General features: G+C 43.2%; 1 protein-coding gene across 1 annotated transcript; it reads right to left on the bottom strand.

The window, feature by feature from the left end:
• Positions 1–1,126: 1,126 nt before the first annotated feature.
• CLDN11 (claudin 11) lies at positions 1,127–15,524 on the bottom strand. The gene is made up of 3 exons (XM_006200817.2): positions 15,101–15,524; positions 11,476–11,640; positions 1,127–2,416 (listed from the first exon to the last, which is right to left on the bottom strand). The coding sequence occupies exons 1-3, from the start codon at positions 15,324–15,326 to the stop codon at positions 2,184–2,186; spliced, it is 624 nt and encodes a 207-aa protein (XP_006200879.1). The 5' UTR covers positions 15,327–15,524; the 3' UTR covers positions 1,127–2,183.
• Between the last annotated feature and the right edge of the window lie 4,461 nt (positions 15,525–19,985).

The raw sequence follows: 19,985 nt of genomic DNA, 5'->3' as shown, positions 1-19,985 counted from the left end.
GACCTCCAAAATGGGATTCTCTCACTAGGCCGGCAGCGATCACTAGGAGAGATTGGGAGCGCCTCTCCTCCTGCTGCAGGGGAAAGTGGGGCTCAGGCAGCACACCCCCTCACGTGAGAAGGCAGGCAGCAGCCTCGGAGAAGGAGGCGGGTGAGTGGGCACACGCATCCGTAAGAGGACACTTCCCATTCAAGCCAGCGGTTGTGAGGAGGGCAAGGGATGTGGGGACCTACAGCCCTCCTTGTCCACGCCCCTCAGTGCCTCTTGCTCCATTCGTGTCCACTGCCATTTCACTCTGACAAGTTTTTATGAGGCAAGGACGGCCCTCCAACATCATCACATAACTTGTGTCCTTACAAACACTGTATCATAACTCAGCAAATATTTTGGTCAACATGAAGATTGTCTTTTCTCCATAAGTAATTTAGAAATTGTTTCCACTAAGCTATAATCTCCTAATGTACACAAATATCTACAAAAAAATGACTAACCCAAATGGATATTTCCAAAGAGGAAACTTTTGCCAATTATTATACTATCAGCTAACAAAATTAGTACTTTTGGAAAAATACTGCCAAAATAGATTGTAATCTTTTTTTTCTTTTTTAGAGCAGATTCATAACTAGACAGAGTTTCTAGAAAAGAAAATAAACAAAAATCCATTCAATATATTTGTCTTTCTTCAAAATTCCCAAACATCTACATGCATATGTTTGAGTGAAATGCATGAGATATTTTTACCTAAAGATCCAATAAAATGAGATTGTTTTATAGTTCCCTTTATACGTAGGCAATTTCTTTACTAAGTGTTCAGAGTAGATAAAGGATTTTAGCGTGTAATGCTCGGCACTTGGTACACAATGGCTGCCTTTTTATCTATGACAGAGGATCCATAACATCGCTCCACTTAAGAAACCTAGAGAGCATTTAGGTTATACTTTTATCACCATGCATTACCACCATGATACAGTGAATAAAATATAACTTTTTAATTATTCAGGGCAGTGCAGAATGACTTGTTCTTGAATCACTGTCCAGGTTCCCTATAAATTACTAGTAGAGATTAATGAAAAAATTTCATATTGATGGATGATACCTCTGGATGCAACAGAATATTAAAGGCCAGTTTTGCAGACAGTCTGTTATTTTATTGCACAGATTTCATTTAAAGAACAAAATGCACCATCAATGTTTGGAGAGTTTAGGGCCTCAGATACTGATACGCCACTAGTGTTTACACCCGTAAAGCCAAATTCAACAGTACAATTTATGTTAAACAATATCACTTCAAGACAGCTAACAGAATGAAAATAGAGAGAAAGGGAGAAAAGCTTTAAAAATGTGTTAAGTTGAAGCATATGCAAGTGTAGGATTAAAAACTACATCATACAAACCTGGAAATCAAACATGTTTTGTGGAATGTCAGAGTTATACTCACTTGTACTGTTACTTATGGTATCATTAAAGTCTGTTTGGTTCATTTCCTTCATACTGACGAGTTGAGAATTTCAGGAAAACCATGGTTATAAAAATGATCAATCTTGAAAAAGTATGTACAGATAAATGTAAAACCACAAACTAAAAAACATCCCCACCCCTTGCCCTCAACTTACAAAAGGGAAACTTCCCCGTGGAGGGAAAGTTCCACGATTCCCCTCCCTCCCCCGCCCCATGTCCCCAATTCTGTCTTTTTCTGTTGCTTACAACTAAATGACCTTGGAGCTGAGAGGAGGGAGGGAACAGAGAGGCATCTTTATGAGGCTCCCATTGTCATCTGTAACAGTTTGAAAGTGTCTTTTATTTCTCTACCCACACCCAGCTCAGCAATGTTTGCAAGACATTTAAAATTTAAAGAGAGAGAGGAACTTTTTTTTCATATATATATGTATATGTATACATACATATACATACATATGACAAAAGAATACCTAAGAGAGAAGAGCTAATAGTGGGCAAGACCATGAAAAACATATGTGGCATTATTTGAGCTAAAGATTTCTTGTAAGGCAACAAAAGGAGAGTGGGGTGTTAAGACTACAAAATGCCAGATAGGATGCTTTTTTAGACCTTTGGCTTTGGAGCCTAGCAGAGGAGTGGGCTTCCCACCCCCTCACTGTGGCAAGCAAACCTAGGGCCAGGGGCCCAGTATCGACAGCACCTCTGTGGGCAGGCCAGCAGCTCTCTTATACATGGGCACTCTTGGCATGAGTAGGGGAACTGGAGCCGGAAGAGTAGTAGAAACGGTTTTCACCAAACGACTGGGCATCTCCAGCGCAGCAGACGATGACACAGCCACCCACGAGGCACAGCACAGCACCGATCCAGCCCGCATACAGGGAGTAGCCAAAGCTCACGATGGTGGTCTCACGGTGGGCGCACACGGGAAACCAGATGGTGGCAACCATGGCACAGAGAGCTGGGGAGACATGGAGAGGGTTGTGACTGGGCATACCCATCACACACCAAGCTGCGAGCAGGCTCCCCTTACTCCACGTACACACCCCTCTGGCTTCCAACCAACTCCCAAAACTCAGTACATACAGCTCTGATCCCTCAGGGGCAATCTGAACCTGAAAGTTTGCACCTACAGAATAAGCAGATCAAAAGCTTATGTCAGACTGTTAGGTCCGTATTTTTTCAACAGGTGGCAGAGACAAAACAACTCCAATGTAAAAACCTAGAAACAAATCATTTAAGTCCAAAAAATATGTATTTGTATTTACACATGTATCTTGACTATATATACCTATTGATATAATTTTATTATTTCACTTACCTAATTGCATTATAATTATCTCTTTACAAGTTCTGAGTTCCTTGAAGGCCAGGTCCATGTCTTACTTATGTTTGTAAAATCAGTGTTTAGCTAAGCAAGAAGCACATAGTATGTGCTCAGTGTATACCAGTGACATGATGGATGACTTAAGCTATTCAGAAATGAGAAACAAGATGGTGCCCACTTCAATTTGTACTCCATTTTTTCATTTTGGTCAATTCACAGTACAAAGACCCAAGGAAGCTATGCAAATTCCCTTGCTGTGGTGAGTACTGCTGGACATCAGCGGAGTATCAGCTAAGAATCTGAGTTTGCATTATGCTGTTCACAATCACAAGATATCAACACACATGAACAGTTCTGAGTAAAAGAAGTTATCCACTGAAGGATTTTTATAATGATGATATTTGTTGTGGGTCACAATGGTAGAACTTTATGGTCTTGCACCAACCAGCCTAACTTTCAGATTTGGTTTAGATTTTAAAGAATAAGATAAGAAACAGCCTCTGCATCATTTAATTCTTCCCCTTCTCCTAAGCAAAGTAACGAAACAGGGCAGGCAGGAGTCTATAAAGACTTAAAAATATTTCAAACCTCTACCCTGTCAAATAGACAGTGGGCTATGTGGGCTACTGAAGGTTTCTTATGAGGCAAGTGAGACTGAAAACCAAATTTTAAACTTTAATTAATTTAAATTTAAATGACCACATATGCCTAGTGGCTAATGTACTAAACAACAAAGCTTTAGACAAAGTAACTCCATACTTTTTTTAATATCATCTGATTTCTCACAACTGCAGCAGAACAGAAATTTTAGTCAAAGCTTTAAGTTGGGATGGCACATTAAAGTTGACAGTCCAAAAAAATAATGATGATGATGATGTGTCCAATCATTATTCAGAAAGCCTTTAGCAAATTCAAAGCAGTGGGTTGCAATGTTTGCTACCTGGGGTAACCTTGTCACTTTTAACTCAATAAACTTTTTCTGATTTCTGCTCATACTGAGTAATTTTTTAACTTGTCTCTGTGCCCACAGAGAAGAAATGTAATTTTTCTTTAACATAACACTCAAATCTAATAGCCCTGTACATTAGTTCTAATTTTTTTTAATGGAGGTTCTGGGGATTGATCCCAGGACCTCGTGCTTGCTAAGCACGCACTCTACCACTGAGTTGTTCCCACCCCCACCTAGCTCTAAACTGAAGAAAAGATTCAAGTCTTACCCATTTTGAAAGACCTTTTAAACTATCCTATTGCATTTGTGTAGCTTATAACATGTATGTTTTTGTTGACAACAGACTAAGCCCGCCTCCACAAAGTGGGTACACATATACATAAGTATATGTAATGCTTACCCTTAAAAAACTATAGATCCCAAGTAGAATTCAAAGATAATAAAAGTGAATTTAGGGGCTCTAAATTGTTCCAATTGGCTTTCTAACAGCCTAAATTCATTCCATTAATTCTAAACTATTCATACATTTACAGAGTTTGTACAGATTATCTAAGAAGCTAAAATCTACCCATGTGTTAATGGCTTCATTTTATTTAAAGAGTAAAACACAATCATGCCAGTTTCTGTACAATTTTTATATGAGGTATCATGAGAAGACATGTTTTCCTCCTGCAAATAGAGTATTCTCAAGAAGACCAGTTGATCTGGTCGATTTCCAGCCCAAGGCTTTGACTATGTTGAGATACAGGAAAAGGTATTTTTTTCTCTCTTCCTCTGGACACAGATTCCAAATCTGGCACTCTTGGAGAAGCACTTGGCTATTGTCATGGTTACACTCTCAACAAAGCACAGAGAGATACCTTTTCTCCATCAGCCAGAGACAAGAACTGTTCTAGATTCTTCATATCAATACACAATCCAGCTACACACACCTAGAAGCCAAAAGGAGGCAAAACCAGCAACCTAGCAAGGGTTTCCAAACACCCAAGCTTGATTAGAGGGAAAAGGTGGGGAGAGAAGAGCTGAATTTCATAGGAAAAAAAAAAAGACTTGATCCCAACTGATTTGGTTCAAGTCAATCGATTTTTCCTATAAACAATTAACTTGTTTCAAAAGAGGTTATGGTTCAAATTCAGTTTTCTATTTTTCAATTACTGTGTATTTACACATACCACACACACACAAAAGCATTCTCCACATTTCATGTACGCCTCACCTAACTTTCAGATTTGGTTCAGATTTTATAGAATAAGATTTTTTTTAATTGCCTGTAATTTCACTGAATTCTTCCCCTTTGCCTAAGCAAAGTAATAAAACAGGTTATCTTCAGGTAGGGAAAGAATCATCCTCAATTTTCCAAAAGTAACCTTCAGGGATTTTGTTAGATTTTATTCCAAAATAATTCACTAGAAAAAGGGAAAAATCAGAAAACTGTCTAAACATTTAAATAATGAACCCATAGGACTGGATGAGTGAATGGGCGGATGGATGGACAGACAGATGGAGAAATGAAAGACCGTCTCATTTCTAGTCTATTCTCCACCTCATCCACACCAAAACTGACTTCCAAAATTATAAAACCTTAATGTGACTTTAACACACTTAAAGCGACAAGCTCTCGATTTACCTCATTAAAGATTTCCTGCTTTTACAAGGCATCCAAAACAAGGCAAATGAGTGCCGGCAGGCTCTTTATTTCCTAGTAGATAATTGAACTCTGGGTGGAATTCCTGTGGCTCTGAAAGATGGACCACATCAAAACCACTGAAAGATGACAGACCGCCACACAACATGAAGGGAAATGAGGGGTTTGCTGGGAACAGTGACCTTCAACTGAACTCACAATGAAGAATGTTTAAAAACTAAAGAAGGAGCGTTTACTCAGCTTCAGCATGATTTAAAGGGAAAAGGGACTATATTTCAATCAGTAAAGTTAAAAATGCAAGTCATACCATACTTAACTAAAAGATGTGAAATATTAATAGAACTGGCAATAATTTTTGGCTTTCTTAAAGACATAGAAGGCCTGCTAGATTTATTTCTATTTGCAAACACACACACACACACACACACACACACATACAGTTTGTAATGATTCTCTCCATATTTGGGGAAAAATAAGAAAATGTTCTTTAAAAGTCACAGCTACCTATAAGGTAAGGAAAATTGAAGGAAGATAAAGGGAATTTTTGTTTCTTTTTATGTCATGAGAATTTATTTTTAAATGAAGTCTCTAGAAATAAAAGTCGGGGAATTTTAACATGCAAATTTTTCATTCTTTCTCCTCTTCTGCCTTCAGAAGATGCGATAGTTAACTGCACAAGAGGGGAAAAAAATCTGCCACTTGTGGGAGGGTAGAAAGTGAAAATTGGGGATATCTTCATCTTAAAAAACAAAAGAAGAAGGGGGGAAGAAAGCTGCACTGTGTAGGTATAGATTGATCTGGACTGGGTCCTCTCATAAGCAGTATTCGTTGCTCTTCATAGAATAAAATTGTTTGCCTCTTTTGATAAGTTTCAAATAATCTAATGCAATCAGTACTTTAGTTGATAGAAAACAACCTTACTAAAAGTTAGCAATGATCTTGATGTAGCCAAACACAGAAAATATTTGAAAAGGCAGTTTTCAAGCAATGAAATATTAAGTGTAGCTTTTCATCTCTTTAGGGATTATATGATACATGGTAATACATGGAGCTAAATAAATGTGATGAAGTTAAACATAGTTGGTACAGGTGTGTTTGGTTTTGACGGTAACAACCTACAGAGATAGACAGACAATGAAGCCCAGAAAGACAGGAGACAAGTAGACCCTCACATTTCTTCCTTCCTCCAATGAACACATGTTTTCCAGCTTTTGTCACTTTCAGCACTAAGCACTGAAAGGACTTTTAAAAACATCATTTCTAGCACAAAACACTATTTTCATTGAAATCACTTAAATTATTCTGACTTACATTAGTAATACTGGAGGAAAAGAAAAAAAATCCTCCTTGATCTGATATCTGAGATTGACTTCAAAAAAAAAAAAAAATCTGGGGATGGAAGAAAAGGAGAAGTACAAAGACCAAGCACACTGGCCGTGAGTTGATGGGAATGACTGGGAATGAATCTGGGTTCCTGGGCATTCATTATACTATGCTTTCTATGTTTGTGTGTGTTTAACATTTTCCACAATAAAAACTTTTTTAAAAATCTCCCTCCGTTTAACATTTACAATGCACTGAATGCTGTCTTCTATGACTGATGCTACTACATCCCGTGCTGTAACTACCAATTCACTTTAGCTCTTCACAAAGAAGTCAGCTGACTCAAGGCAATAAGCAAGGAGATTTCTAACGAGCTGTCGGTTGGAGTCATATGTATTTGTTGTTTTCCTTATAATTTGAAACCAGAGGATTTTTATTTTTCATTTGTCCTTCTCTAAATTTTGACTGAAGAAAATGTAGCTGCCAAAGGACCCACACCTCTTAGACAATGACTTTTATGAAGATCTAATATTTATAACACTCATCAAGTCAGTGGAATATTTGAGTACATTATTTTCCTGGCCTGCTTTCAAGATTTTCCCCCTTTATTTCTATTCCACACATCATTATCTCTTTTTTTCCTATAACACTTTTTCAAAGTCAGCTTTGTGGTTGTCAATTAAAAAAAAAAAACCCACAGAATTTAGAGACAAGAGAGACCTCATAAAGCAGTTCATTCCTCCAGTTTCACTGATAAGGTCGTTTTAAGCCACAACCACACCAAAATGCCACATACTTTTCTCTACCCAAATGGAATTTGATTTAGATTAGGAACTTGTTTGTGTAAAGCTAATGAGTTTGGAAGAAGACTTTTTCTAACTATTGTCTTAATGCTGCAGGATTAAGGGCATCACTGTTTATTCCACACCCAAGGATTCCCAGTCCCTGAGGACATCTTATTTTGCGTGCATGACAAGCTCAGTTTGTCCCACATTTGAATATACCCTTTATTTCACAGCAATTTCATTATTAAGCTATAAGTTTCAAGTTAAAAACTTTTTTTCCAATGCAAATAGGATTCCTGGGGCCATGTTTTTTAAAAGGGGAAGAGAAGACAAAGGATTCCACTTAAGAAGGGAAATACGTTTCCTTTCCTTTTGTTCCCTACCCCGTCTCCCCCAGGAACACCCAAATCAAGTACTTTCTAACTTACAGCAAAGTGAGAATTAGACTCAGTCAGAACTAAGCTTGAGCATTTTCAGCTGCGTAGCTTATGGTGGCGCTTTTCATAATGGAATAAGCAAAAAACTCAAAACTATTGATCCTACACTCTGGTTTCTACAAAGTAAAGCAAGGAAATACTTCCATTAGACTAGGCTGTGACCTGGTGTTTCCAGGAACAGCTCACCGTCTCCCCTTACCAGTTCCACGTGTGGAGATGACTCTGCAGAAGTCAGACAGACGGACTACCAGTTGCCTTCTAGGTTAGCTCTCTATTTCCTCTCACTAACAACAGCAGTAAAAAAAAGCCACCTTTTGCTGAGGACTTATCGCTTACGTACATCATTTCCCTATTTTTAGCAACCTCAAAAGTAGACAGTATTGTCCCCATTTTATCTAAAGGCTCAGAGACATGAAGTAACCGCCCCCATTCACACAGCTAGAAAATGGTAGTTCCAAGATCTAGTGCAGTTGGTCTGACTCCAAATGATAAGACACAGCAACCCAGGGCCTAGGTACCTCCTGCCTTGGCAGGGGTTCTTGAAAAGTCACAGATTAGCTTGGCCTCAGATCCATCCTGGATCTGGAAGCCTGCTGCTCCTTGAGCTACTCATCTGGCTTAAGAAGCCGGCAGCATCAGGCTCCCAGTCCCTCCCTCACAGCAGGAACCAAATCCAAACACCGCTGAACTGAGACTGCCAAGAAGATAAAGCTGACATAATTTTTTTAAGCTTTCAGAAAAACAATTAAAGATTTTCAGGCTCAGGAAGAATTGATGTTAATTAATAGTTCTTACAGTTTTCAGACCAAGATGAGTTTTCACCCTGTTTCCAGTTCCCAGGTCCCCACACCCCAGTATGCCTGGTCCCCCTTTGGTGAGGGACCACATCTCAAGTAGAGCACTGTCAGTGACCCCTAGCACCCAGCACTGGCTTCTCTGGGGGCAGCGACAGAGCCCATCCCCAGCACACAAAGGGAGCCTTCACTCCCTGGCTCCTCCCACCCCCTGCCAGCAGGGGAAACAAGGCACTCGGGCTCCCTGCGGAGAAGACCCAGAGGAGACCAGCAGGTGCCACACTTGAGACAATGAGCTTTACATTTCCAGAGCTAGCTCGGTCCAGTCAAAACAACATCCAACCCAAAGGCAGGTGGTGACCCACTGGGAAATAAATCTGGTCAGGAACAATCAATGAGGACATAGGTAACACTGGAGACACAAGGCGACAGGAGGGCCAGGTGCGGTGCTCTCGTCCCCTCCTAACAGCGAGTGGCCAGAACGGGGCAGCCGATCCCTGGGGAATGGGTAGCAGATCACTCAGCACCCCCTCTGTCATTTCCTTCCAGGCAGCAAGCAGAGGAACTCACAGCACTGCCTGCCCTCCTCTCACTTTACTCTCTATGATTCTGTCTGTACCCACCAACCCCCTTGAAAAAGGTAGACTTTATTTAATTCAGCTAGGAAGTTCCAAACAACTGGTTGCTATTTTTTTTCAGTAACCCTTATATTCAACTGGACAATTCAATGGTTTTCAGGCTTTTTAAAAATATATTTATTTTATTTGGGGGGGGGTTATTATGTTTATTTATTTATTTTGATGGAGGTACTGGGGATTGAATCCAGGACCTCATGCATGCTAAGCACACACTCTACAACTGAGCTATACCCTTCCCCCAGGCTTTTTTAAAATACCAATTTGTGTGTATGATTTTGCTTTTATATCTTTCTTTTCTACTGGATTTGGTGGGTTTTTTTTTTTTAATGTATTCTCTTACATGTGGGTATTCTGTGACTCTCATATAGAAGGCTAGAATTTCTAAAGGTGACTATTCACCCAACACAACAGACCCATCCTTTGGCTTTGGCTTTGGCTTTGGCATCCTCAAAGCCAAAGAGAGAGCCTTGTGGGGCTTCTGTTGGAATGTGAGGAAAGTTACAAACAACCACCAACGTCTCGGATGAGAAGGGTTTCACCTGGATTCTGCAAACCAGTTTACTTGTAGAGCTTTGGTCTCCCTACTGGAAAGGGAGTTCAGATACAAAGATCTGACCACCAAAAAGCATGATGGAAATGGACCCTGTGAGTTGGATGAAGCACATAATGCTGACAGTGTGTTCCATGTGGCACTCACACACACATTCTATGCAGCTGGAACCAAAATGTCCATGCCCAGATTCTCCTCTGGAAATTACAGGTTTTCTGGTCTCTTCACTCCTTTTCATACATACACATCTACACAGACACAAGCCCCTCCTCTAAATTCTCTGTGGCTTCACAAGCCCCTAAAAATTTCCATCCCTTTGCAATCAAGGGAAATGGCACCCCTACCTCTCATGTCCCCTCACCTCACTGGTGTCACTGTGGGTTACCTTCACTAAGTGGCACTGACCCACACAAAATCCTGACTCCTTACCCTTCCCCCTCAAACACACAGTCCGATGCCAGCTGGGGGATGGGAATTCCTTGTCCCAGGAGAATCTGACTTTATATCTAACTCACATCCAGACTAACGTCTTCTCACTGAATTATCAGTGCACTCTGCAACAACAGCTGCTGTTCTTAAAATGCATATCTTCTATTAGGATTTAGAATGTGCTGGTGGAATTAGCCTTCAAAAAAAAAGACTAGAGAGAGATGAAATCACTGATGACAGCAGAGCTAGGAAGACCCTCCCTGGGTTGTTAAATCAAGCCCCCTGCATGCAGGTGTAATCAGAAAAACTGAACGAGCACACACTGTGTCCTTTGACCTGTGCTGTCCCTCCCTCCAACCCATGACCTGACCACCTTCTCTCCAACTGTCAAAACTCATCGCTGGACTCCTCTGCTCTGGGAAGCTCCTCTAGTCTGGGTCAGGTGCCTTCCTATGTGTGTGCACAGCCTGGGTACCTTTTATAGATGAGCGCATACCACACTCTACCAAGATGTCCAAGTACACTCAAAGCAGAGATGGCTTTCTTTTTTCCAATATCCCCGGAGCCCACCTGGGTGCCTGGCCCTCAGCAGGTGCTCAATGAATGTTTATGGAATGAAAGATGGAATCATCACCTAGTGATCTTCCACCCTCAACATCTGACTTTTCTCCTGCCCTCCTCTCTCTTGGGTCTTTCTTTATATGTTAACTGAACTTCTCAACCCTGGCTGCACATAAACGTCACCTAGGAAGCTTTCAAAAAATATCTTTGCCTGGCCTGATGCCCAGAGATTATGACTCCATTGACCTGCTGTGGGACCTGGGCATGAGTGTTTCCAAAAAGGGATTCCATCGCAAAGCCTAAGTGGAGAACCACCATGTAACTCTCTTACGTGCTTCTGGTCTCTCTCTTAGCTGTGTCTCAAAATCCTTTTATTTTTGTTGTTTTTTTAACTTATTTTCATGTTCAGTAACCCTTACAGATTACTTATTTCTCTGCATCAACTGCCCAGGAAACATGAAGGGATACACATTGTATCCATGCCTTCCTTGTGCACGTCTCTTGAGCTCAGTGAAGCAGTAGCAAAACCTGAGATTCTTTGCGTTCACCGCAGTTGGGGTGCTCTATAGAAAGCCGTCTTACCCAGCAGAATGAGCATGACGCCAGCCAGCTGGGCCCGCCTGTACTTGGCCACGCCTGGCTCATGGCCCATTCGGATGAAGGGGAGAACTGTCAGCAGCAGGAGAATGGCCGGCAGACCCAGGACTGAGGCACCGATCATCAGGGCTCGGCAAGCCTGCACATAGCCTGGAAACAAGAGCACAGACGAGGGGGTTAGGCCATGGGTCCCCTTGGATCCTGAACCCTGCCCCTTGGTAATTCAGCACCATTCGCCTTCCTCCCTCTTGCCCCACTACAGGACTTAGAATATGTTAAATGGGGTCCAAGATCCCCTCACATGTTCAACTATTAAAGTGACTCTGACGAAAAAGGAGGTTGGGGGCTGGAGAGACAGAAAGGGGACCCCTGGTTTAGACCATTCATCAAGCTTCCAAGATGAAGGGGCCAAGAGACCAATTACACTATTACATCACCTTGTGAAAGATTCAGATTAAAATTCAAATCTTCCAAGCAGTCTTCTGGGATGGTCTGTGTTGATTCCAGCCTGCTGTTGATAAGCTCTACCTGTGTGACCTTGGGCAAGTTACTGAACTGCTGTGTCTTGACACTTTCCTCTTCTATGGAGGAAAAATAATAATGGTACCTACACTTCTTCCATAGAGTTTGATGAAGATTAAATTAGTTAATTCACGCAGTGCTCAAAACAGTGCCTAGCACATGCTAAATACTCGAGAAAGGTTAGCTATTATTATCGGTATGACTGGCATTATTCTGTGTCAGAGCAGTAGTTTTATCTCCAGGTGTATCACACGATTTTGTCCCTTAACCATGTGCTTTTAATTCACATTGTATATAAACAGTGTGTGGTCCTAAATAGACTAAGCTAAGACTCAGTCTTCCTCTCCTGGTATCTCTCCACAGGCTGTCTTGCTTATGAATCCTGCCCCTATAGGAGGTCAGGCTCCATCTCCTGCCTCCACCACTGTGCCCTGGGCCTGCTTCTACAATGATCCATTATCCCTTAAAGGCATGTATCCAGCCCTAGGGATTCCTGGAGGACAGACTCCTGCCTTGGTCTTCATGAGTTAACATAGTGGCCATAACAGATGATGTAAACACACAATTACAAATGAAGGAATTAACAAGTTGAATAAAAAGCATGAAGCAAAACTACCTGAACTTTATACTGTCAAATAAAATGCCAAGTAACTACTTTATTAAGAGACAGATGATAATATGCACAATATTTATGTGAAATAAATCTGATAAGATGCTGGGAGAACATGACAAACTTAAATATATTGTTTCTCATTAAAACACTCTCCCTTCTTCAAAATAAAGGGGGGAGTTGTATTTATTACTCTCCGTCTTTACTCAGAAAAAAGGAGAGCTAGTGGCCTGGAGGAGGCAGAGTTCATGGCAAAGCCAAAAACGAGCCCCAGCTTCTGCCACCCATGCCAGGACCCTCATACCAAACCTGGCCAGCCTACCTTGTGCACCAAGACCCAACTGCAAGATTGTCTCTTAGTAGGATGTGTTTTGCCAGAATTTAGACTCCACAAGGACACTCTTCCAACCATTTCCCATCTCAGTTTCTTCTGAATTAAGGGTAATCAATCAAGTATTTGTTAACTTGAACACCCCCAGAAAGGAGCCATAGGATGTCTGACACAAGACCTCTAACCATAGTTCTATGCCACTGTGGCTGGTCGGAGAGCCAGAGCTGGGACAAAGGAGAGAGTCAACTAGAGACCTGAGTTCTGAAATTCACAGTGCAGGCTATCCACGTGCTAGGTGCCAAAGCCATGTCTGAGAATCTAAAGATGGAGACTGAGATCTGTCCCTGTCCCCACCTAGAGTGTGAGGGACGGGACTGCAGGAAGCGTTAGGCCCTCCCTAAAATGTACTCCATCTGCGGGATGGTCTATGTTCTCTGAAAATAAACCACTTGGCACTAAATGCTCAGCAAACTTAACTTCAGGAGAGGGAAACAGAGAAGAATTTTATGTGACAGTCAGAGTCCTGCAAATTCCATGCCCAGATTTAATAAAAATTATAGCTACCATTTTTAGAGCATTTCCTACATCTAAGGAGGTTAACATTTCTCATCTCGTGTAATCCTTCAAACAATTCTGAAAGTCAGGTGGTTGGTTTGATTTTAATTTTTAAAAGAAGACAACTGCAGTCCATAGAGGTTAGTATCTTGTCCCAAATCCTCAGACTGTGAGCGCTGAGACAGGTCTACCAACAGCAGCTTTAACTTAAGGTGGGCCCACCTTAAGTTAAAGGGGTCTCTTGACCTCTGTCATCCTGAAAGTTAAAAATGCAGGGCAGGGCAAAATGGAGCACACACCTGCTGTGCATCAGGGGCACTGCCGGTGCAGGGGAAGATGCGAAGAGGGTGGGAAGATGCGAAGAGGGTAGGAAGCCATCCATATCTTTGGGGAACTTTAAATGCGGTAGAACTTGACTCACAAACAACGAACAAAAAAGTTGAAACGTGCACTGATGGGGATAAGTGTCAAACACCAGGGCAGCAAGGAGGAAGTGGGGATAGAATCCGACTGCAAGGGCCTGGAAATAGGAAGCACTTGAGGGGAGGCTTAAGGAAGGGCAGAGTCTCAGGAAGCTAAAGACTCATTCGGAAGAAGGCACAAAGCCGATGGCTTCCAGGCTGCCGGCCTCGGGGCCCAGTTACTCCGCTCGTTAAGAAAACCGGGATAGGCCTTTAAGGGCGCACCATCGTTAAAGGCTAGCCGGACAGAAGACAGCCAGGCTTAGGCCCAGGACCGGGATAAACCAAGATTCCAAGCAGGAACCCGAAGGGGCGCCCCCGACCTTGCCAAATCACCCAACTGGCTCGAGGTTTAAATCTGAATGGAAACTTGCCCAGAATTTTTCAACGGGGCATTAGGTGAGGATAGGGCGTCCCGCTGGCGTCAGGGGAGTGGAGACCAGGCAACTGTCTCTCTCCTCCTCACTCCGAGGCACAGCTGGAGGCGACGAGGCGGCCCTTTCCCCAGGGTGAGGGGGCCCTCCCAGGGGCGCCCGCTCTTCCCTCTGGGACCCCAGAGTGTGGGGGCGGGAAGGAGAGTCACCGCCGGCCCGCGGGCCGACGCCCCCACTGCGAGGGCAAAGGACGGGGGAAGTGAGATAGGCCCGGGGTCTGCGGGAACCGACCTGGTGCAGCTAGGAGGGCCCTAACTTGGACAGGGAAACAGCCTGCGCCTGTTCGATCGCCGGAATGCTTTCCTCCCGTTCCTCCTCGCCCCTGCGGTGGATTCTAAGGCGGGATGAAGCACTGCTAATCCATCGACAGTGGGAGCATGGGGAGGCGGGGCGACGGTAATAAACCGGCACGGAGTTCCAACTATGCGCCTATGTCTCAGTTCATTACCTTCTCAGGGTGACTCGGCCAGTGGCTACCTCTGTCATCTCAAATTCCAGATAAGAAAACCGAGGCTTATGGAAGCTAAGTTCAGGGCTGCCTAATGCCGCCACAGCAAAGCGGAACTGAAGGTGTCAAAACGTGCCCCAAAGTCTTCCAGCCCCCAAATGTTTCTGTGAGCGCCGCCTAATGCCCCCTCCCTCGTCTGCCTGGAGAGTAAGGGTTTAGGAGCAGCCACTTGCAAGGCGGGGTCCTTACCCGGCAGGATGAGAATATCCACCAGGGGCTTGCAGTGGTACAGCCCAGTGGCCATGACGCAGTCGGCCCACAGCCCCTTTGAGCCCAGCTCGTCCAGCTTGCGGCAGGTGGGGATGGTGTAACCGCAGGTCACCACCCAGTCATTGGTGGACGTGGTAACGATGATGCCGATCCAACCCACGAAGCTCGTGACGAAGCCCACTACCAGCAGGCATGTGGCCACCATCGTGGCCAGCGTGGGGTCCCCACGCCTCGCCGCTCACTAGCTGTGCCCGCGCCCGGGATGGACGGCGCCTGCCCTGGTCCTCTCGCTCCCGCGCTCGCGAGCCGCTGGCCGGCGACGGCGCGATGCGGGACGCTGGAGGCGGCGGGAGGCCACGAGACGCTGCGAGCCCAGCTGCGACGGCGCGAGCGGCGCACGGCGGGGACAGCGACGGGCGCACGGCGGGGACAGCAGCTCGGCTGGGCAGCGCACCCCCACCCCCCTTCTTAAGCCCCGCAGCCCCGGCAGGCGAGCGCCAATCCGCGACGGCCCCGGGTCGAGACGGCCAATCGGGGGGCGGGGTCCGGAGTGGGGTGTGGAGGGGAGCCGGGTTAGGCAGGGGGGCCAATCCCGCAGCCCGCCCGCCGGCGTCGCACGGTTAGAGTTGGAAAGTAAAATATTTCGATCCAGGTCCAAGCAAAGGAGGGGCCGCGTCGGGCGCGAGTTGTATTTTGCTGCGAATTATTTCTCTTCTTGCTGCTTCATTCTCATCTCAGTCCTTGAGTCTCCGCTTCGCTCCATCCCTGCTCAACTTCTGCCTACCCGCTCCTTCCTCCCAGCTGAGAGCAGGGACCGTGGTACTCCCTGGGTGCCAGTTTCTCCTCGCCCAGGATTGTAACTGATGAGCTGAGCATTGCCCCAAGGAACAGATGCGAAGCATTCAGCACACCATGGTTATTGGTAGAAAGAAAATGATCCTTTCCCCGTGGTTGAAAATCTTTAAGGCGGCCATGGCCATGGTAATGGTGACAACAACAAAAGCAACTCACATATATGCATCTGTGTCACGTACTGTGTGCTTGACTTTGTGTATTATCTCATTTAATTCTCTTAACAACCCTCTGTGAACAAATGTCACACATGATATTCATGGACAAACAGCAGAGGGTAAGTTGCCCAAGTTCACATAGCAAGGAAGGAGTAGACTCCACGGGCCCATCTCACCCCTCCTCACCATTCCTGAGAACCTGTCCTGATGATCACTTTCTGAAAATTCCTAAAGTGTTCGATTTCGACATTAAAAGCTACTTACTATAAATAAGTTAGTATCTGTACTCCACTGAGAATACTGTGTAGCCTAGAGTGAGTGGTCTGCAAGGGTAAGCTATCATCTTCATCATCACCACCACCACCATCGTGGCCATCATCATCAGCTTCAAGACACCTTTTCTCCATGCATTCAAATAAGATCCATTACATGTACTTTCGTGTCAAGTGGAGAAGTCCTCCTTGGGCTATATTTACATTAAACAGTTTTAACTCCCTTTGATATAGTTGGCTTATCAACAATCATGAGATTTAAAGGTGAGAAGGATTCTAGTAAGCATGAAACTTCCTACTCAGCACTCTGAGAGATGGATCATAAATCGCAGGTACTAAGCTTTCCCATATTTATGCTGAGTGTCAGGGCAAATCACCCTGTTTTCAGGGAAAACTGGCCTCGAGGAGACCCCAAAGAAATCAAGTGCACAGACTGAAAAGGCTCTGTAATAGATGACAGAGTGTCAAGAACCAGAGCTGCAATAATTACCCAGGAGAGAATGCAGGCCAGGCTGTCTGGCTGCAACTCCTGTCTCCACCATTTATTAGCCATGGGTTCAAGTTACATCACCTCTCTGGGCCTCAGTTTCCTCATTTGTAAAATGAGAATTAAAATCATGCCTAACTCATAGGTTTCTTGATGATCATGTGATTATGTGTGCACATACAGAGCTTTAAACAATGTCTGGTACAAAGTAAGGCCCCAGGGAACCTGGGCCACTATTACACATGATATACAAATATGATGATTCAGAGCTCTTGCTTTTGCACTCTTACGAATTCACACAAGTTTGATTTGTGGAAACTACTATATTACAGGAAGATGTCCCTTTTTCAGCGAGTCATTGTGTTCGGGGGCATTTCATCACCAGGGTCTATTGACCTGGGTGTTTTCAGGTATTTCCTTACAACATAAAAAAAAAGAGCTTTGGTATGAAGTACAACATGAAATACAAAACACAAGCAACATCAGTTTATTGAAAAAGCAGGTCTGAAATCTGCACTTCTGTGACTCCATGAGCACTTGATATTCTAATGATAAAAATTCAACCAATCATAATTCAGCAAAGCCCAGATCACCCACAGGTCACACACAGAGGCATCTGTAGAGTCAGGTATCAGAACTCAGGCACTAACTGGCAGAAAGAGTTGTGAAGTTAAGATCTTGGGATGTAACTTCCTGAGTTCATATTCCAACTTTATCAGTTGGGCTATCCCTTAACCTATGTGACTGTCTGGCTTTTCATCTATTAAGTCAGAATAGCAGATGCTCCCATAGGGTCATTGTGAGAATTATGAAGTGAGATAATTTTACAAAGTACGTAGCACAGTGCCCAGCACAGGTGGGCACTCTTTAATGTTGGCTACTGTTGGTATTATTCATAAGCAATACAGAAAGATTGGAAATATGAGTTGCCTTTGATAAAGACTTAAACTAAAATGATTAGGTTATTATTATCATTATCTATTAATGGGAGAAAAAGTCCTAAGATGAAGGTCTAAACGATCACAGCATAGATATACAAAAGGCCACTCAAGGGAGGCCAGCAAAGTATACCTGTGTGACTCAATTAGCCATAAATAAAGAGAGTGTGTCCCTTGGAAAGGAAGTTGGGCAGCCATGGAAGCACAGAGAAGTGGCAAGAAGCAGAGAGGCCCTGAGAATCCTCTACTGTCCATAGGATGTGGAGGCGACATTGTGGCCACAGAATCTGAGGGTGTGGTCCCTTTGGCAAGGTTCTCTGTAAAGTGGGGATGTCCCTCAGGCTGTCTTAGCCAAAGGGCTTTTCCTAACAGCATCCACATTCTTTGGCTGTGACTCTACTTCCCTTCCCTAGCCCTCCTTGTGGTTAGAATCTGACTTCCCACATAGCATAACTTAATAAACTGACATTCCAGGTCTATCACAGTCCCAGGCACCCCTTTAGTTGTGAGAATCAGTCTCTCAGGGTCCAGTTACCCCTGATAAATATCAACAATGGATCTGCAGACCTCCCAGACAAAGGCTTTTCCAGTTAACTTTCTCTTAGAAAATCCTGCCATGCCATCTCTTCACATTTCTATAGTATATATCAGAACTAGTAAGGTATATGTGAAATCTAATTCCAGGCCTTCCAATCCTAAATTCAATGTTCTTTCCATTTTGGAAAATCTAAGAAGTATATTTCCTATGGGCTTGAGCATAAATTCCTCAACCTTATTCTTATTCAAAGAGCTTTAAAGGGGAGATTTAGAAAGACAGTCAGCGTCCTAAACCCCAGATGTGCACTGAACAAAGGAAACAGACTGGTTAACTGTTCTTTCTACCATTACACCTAAAAATAGTTAATAAAACTAAGTGTGAAGTAAAACTGAGTGAAGTAAGCCAGAAAGAGAAAGAAAAATATCACATGATATCACTTATATGTGGAATCTGAAAAAAAAATACAAACAAACTTATTTACAATACAGAAACAGACTCACAGACATAAAAAACAAACTTATGGTTACCAAAGGAGGAAGGGAGTGGGAAGGGATAAATTGGGAGTTTTTGAGATTTGCAGATACTAACTAATATATATAAAATAGGTAAACAAGTTCATACCTTATAGCATAGGGAACTATATCCAATATCTTGTAGTAACCTATGGCGAAAAAGAATATGAAAACGAATATATGTATTTTCATGTATGACTGAAGCATTATGCTATACACCAGAAATTGACTCAACATTGTAAACTGACTATACTTCAATAAAAATACATAGATAAAAAAAAAAAAAAGCCTGAGCGTTGGAGCACAAATGCATGTCATACTGGCAAACGTGTTTGCAGACAAGTGCTCGTTGAATGCAAAGCCTGGGCCAAAGGAGTGGACTCACAGTGCCTACTAGTGGTTTTCTTCTATCATTGCATAGCTGATAAAAACATTTTCTGTGTAAAAGGGCCTATGACTTGTAGGCAAACATGATTAACCGCAAATTCCAAATGTGTTATCACTATATCCAAATGGAATGTACATTTATCTGTGAAAGATTTCCTCATATATTAAGAAAGATGCATCTCTTTAGGAAACTAAGCATGAAAACATAGGACATACATGGGCAAGGTCAGAGGGAAGACCTCTCTTGGTCTCTGTACCCATCTGCTGTGCTTGGTAAAGTGGAGCTTTCTTCAGTAGGAGGGATGTGTGCTACTCGGGTCCCAAGCAGGAAAAGCTCTGATTACCTCGAGACACTGGCCTCAGTCAAGGTCTCTCCATCAAGAGAAGAGCAGCACATTCACAAATAACTTCCATCTAGAATTTCAAATTCCACTAGGGAAAATTTTGCCTATTTAGGGTCCCATTTCTTGGCCTTCATGGTGCAATTAAAATGCCATTCTTTCAGAAGCCATATTATTTCAAATTTCCCCTTTGTCCACTTGGAGATAAAGCAAAATGATGAAAAGCTTTACTTGGAGTGTTAGGTTTGAGTCTTTTCCAGAATGTTTTATCTCTCTGCTTTCAAAGAGCCAATTCTCTTTATCTGCTTCTCTACCAGAAGTTTCAGATGGTACGATGTCTAATCCAAGCAATGAGATCACACTTTCTGAAGAGCAGTAA

This window comes from Vicugna pacos, chromosome 1 (assembly GCF_048564905.1).
Source record: "Vicugna pacos chromosome 1, VicPac4, whole genome shotgun sequence".
Classification (NCBI taxonomy): Eukaryota; Metazoa; Chordata; class Mammalia; order Artiodactyla; family Camelidae; genus Vicugna; species Vicugna pacos.
This window is presented reverse-complemented; position numbering and strand designations above follow the sequence as displayed.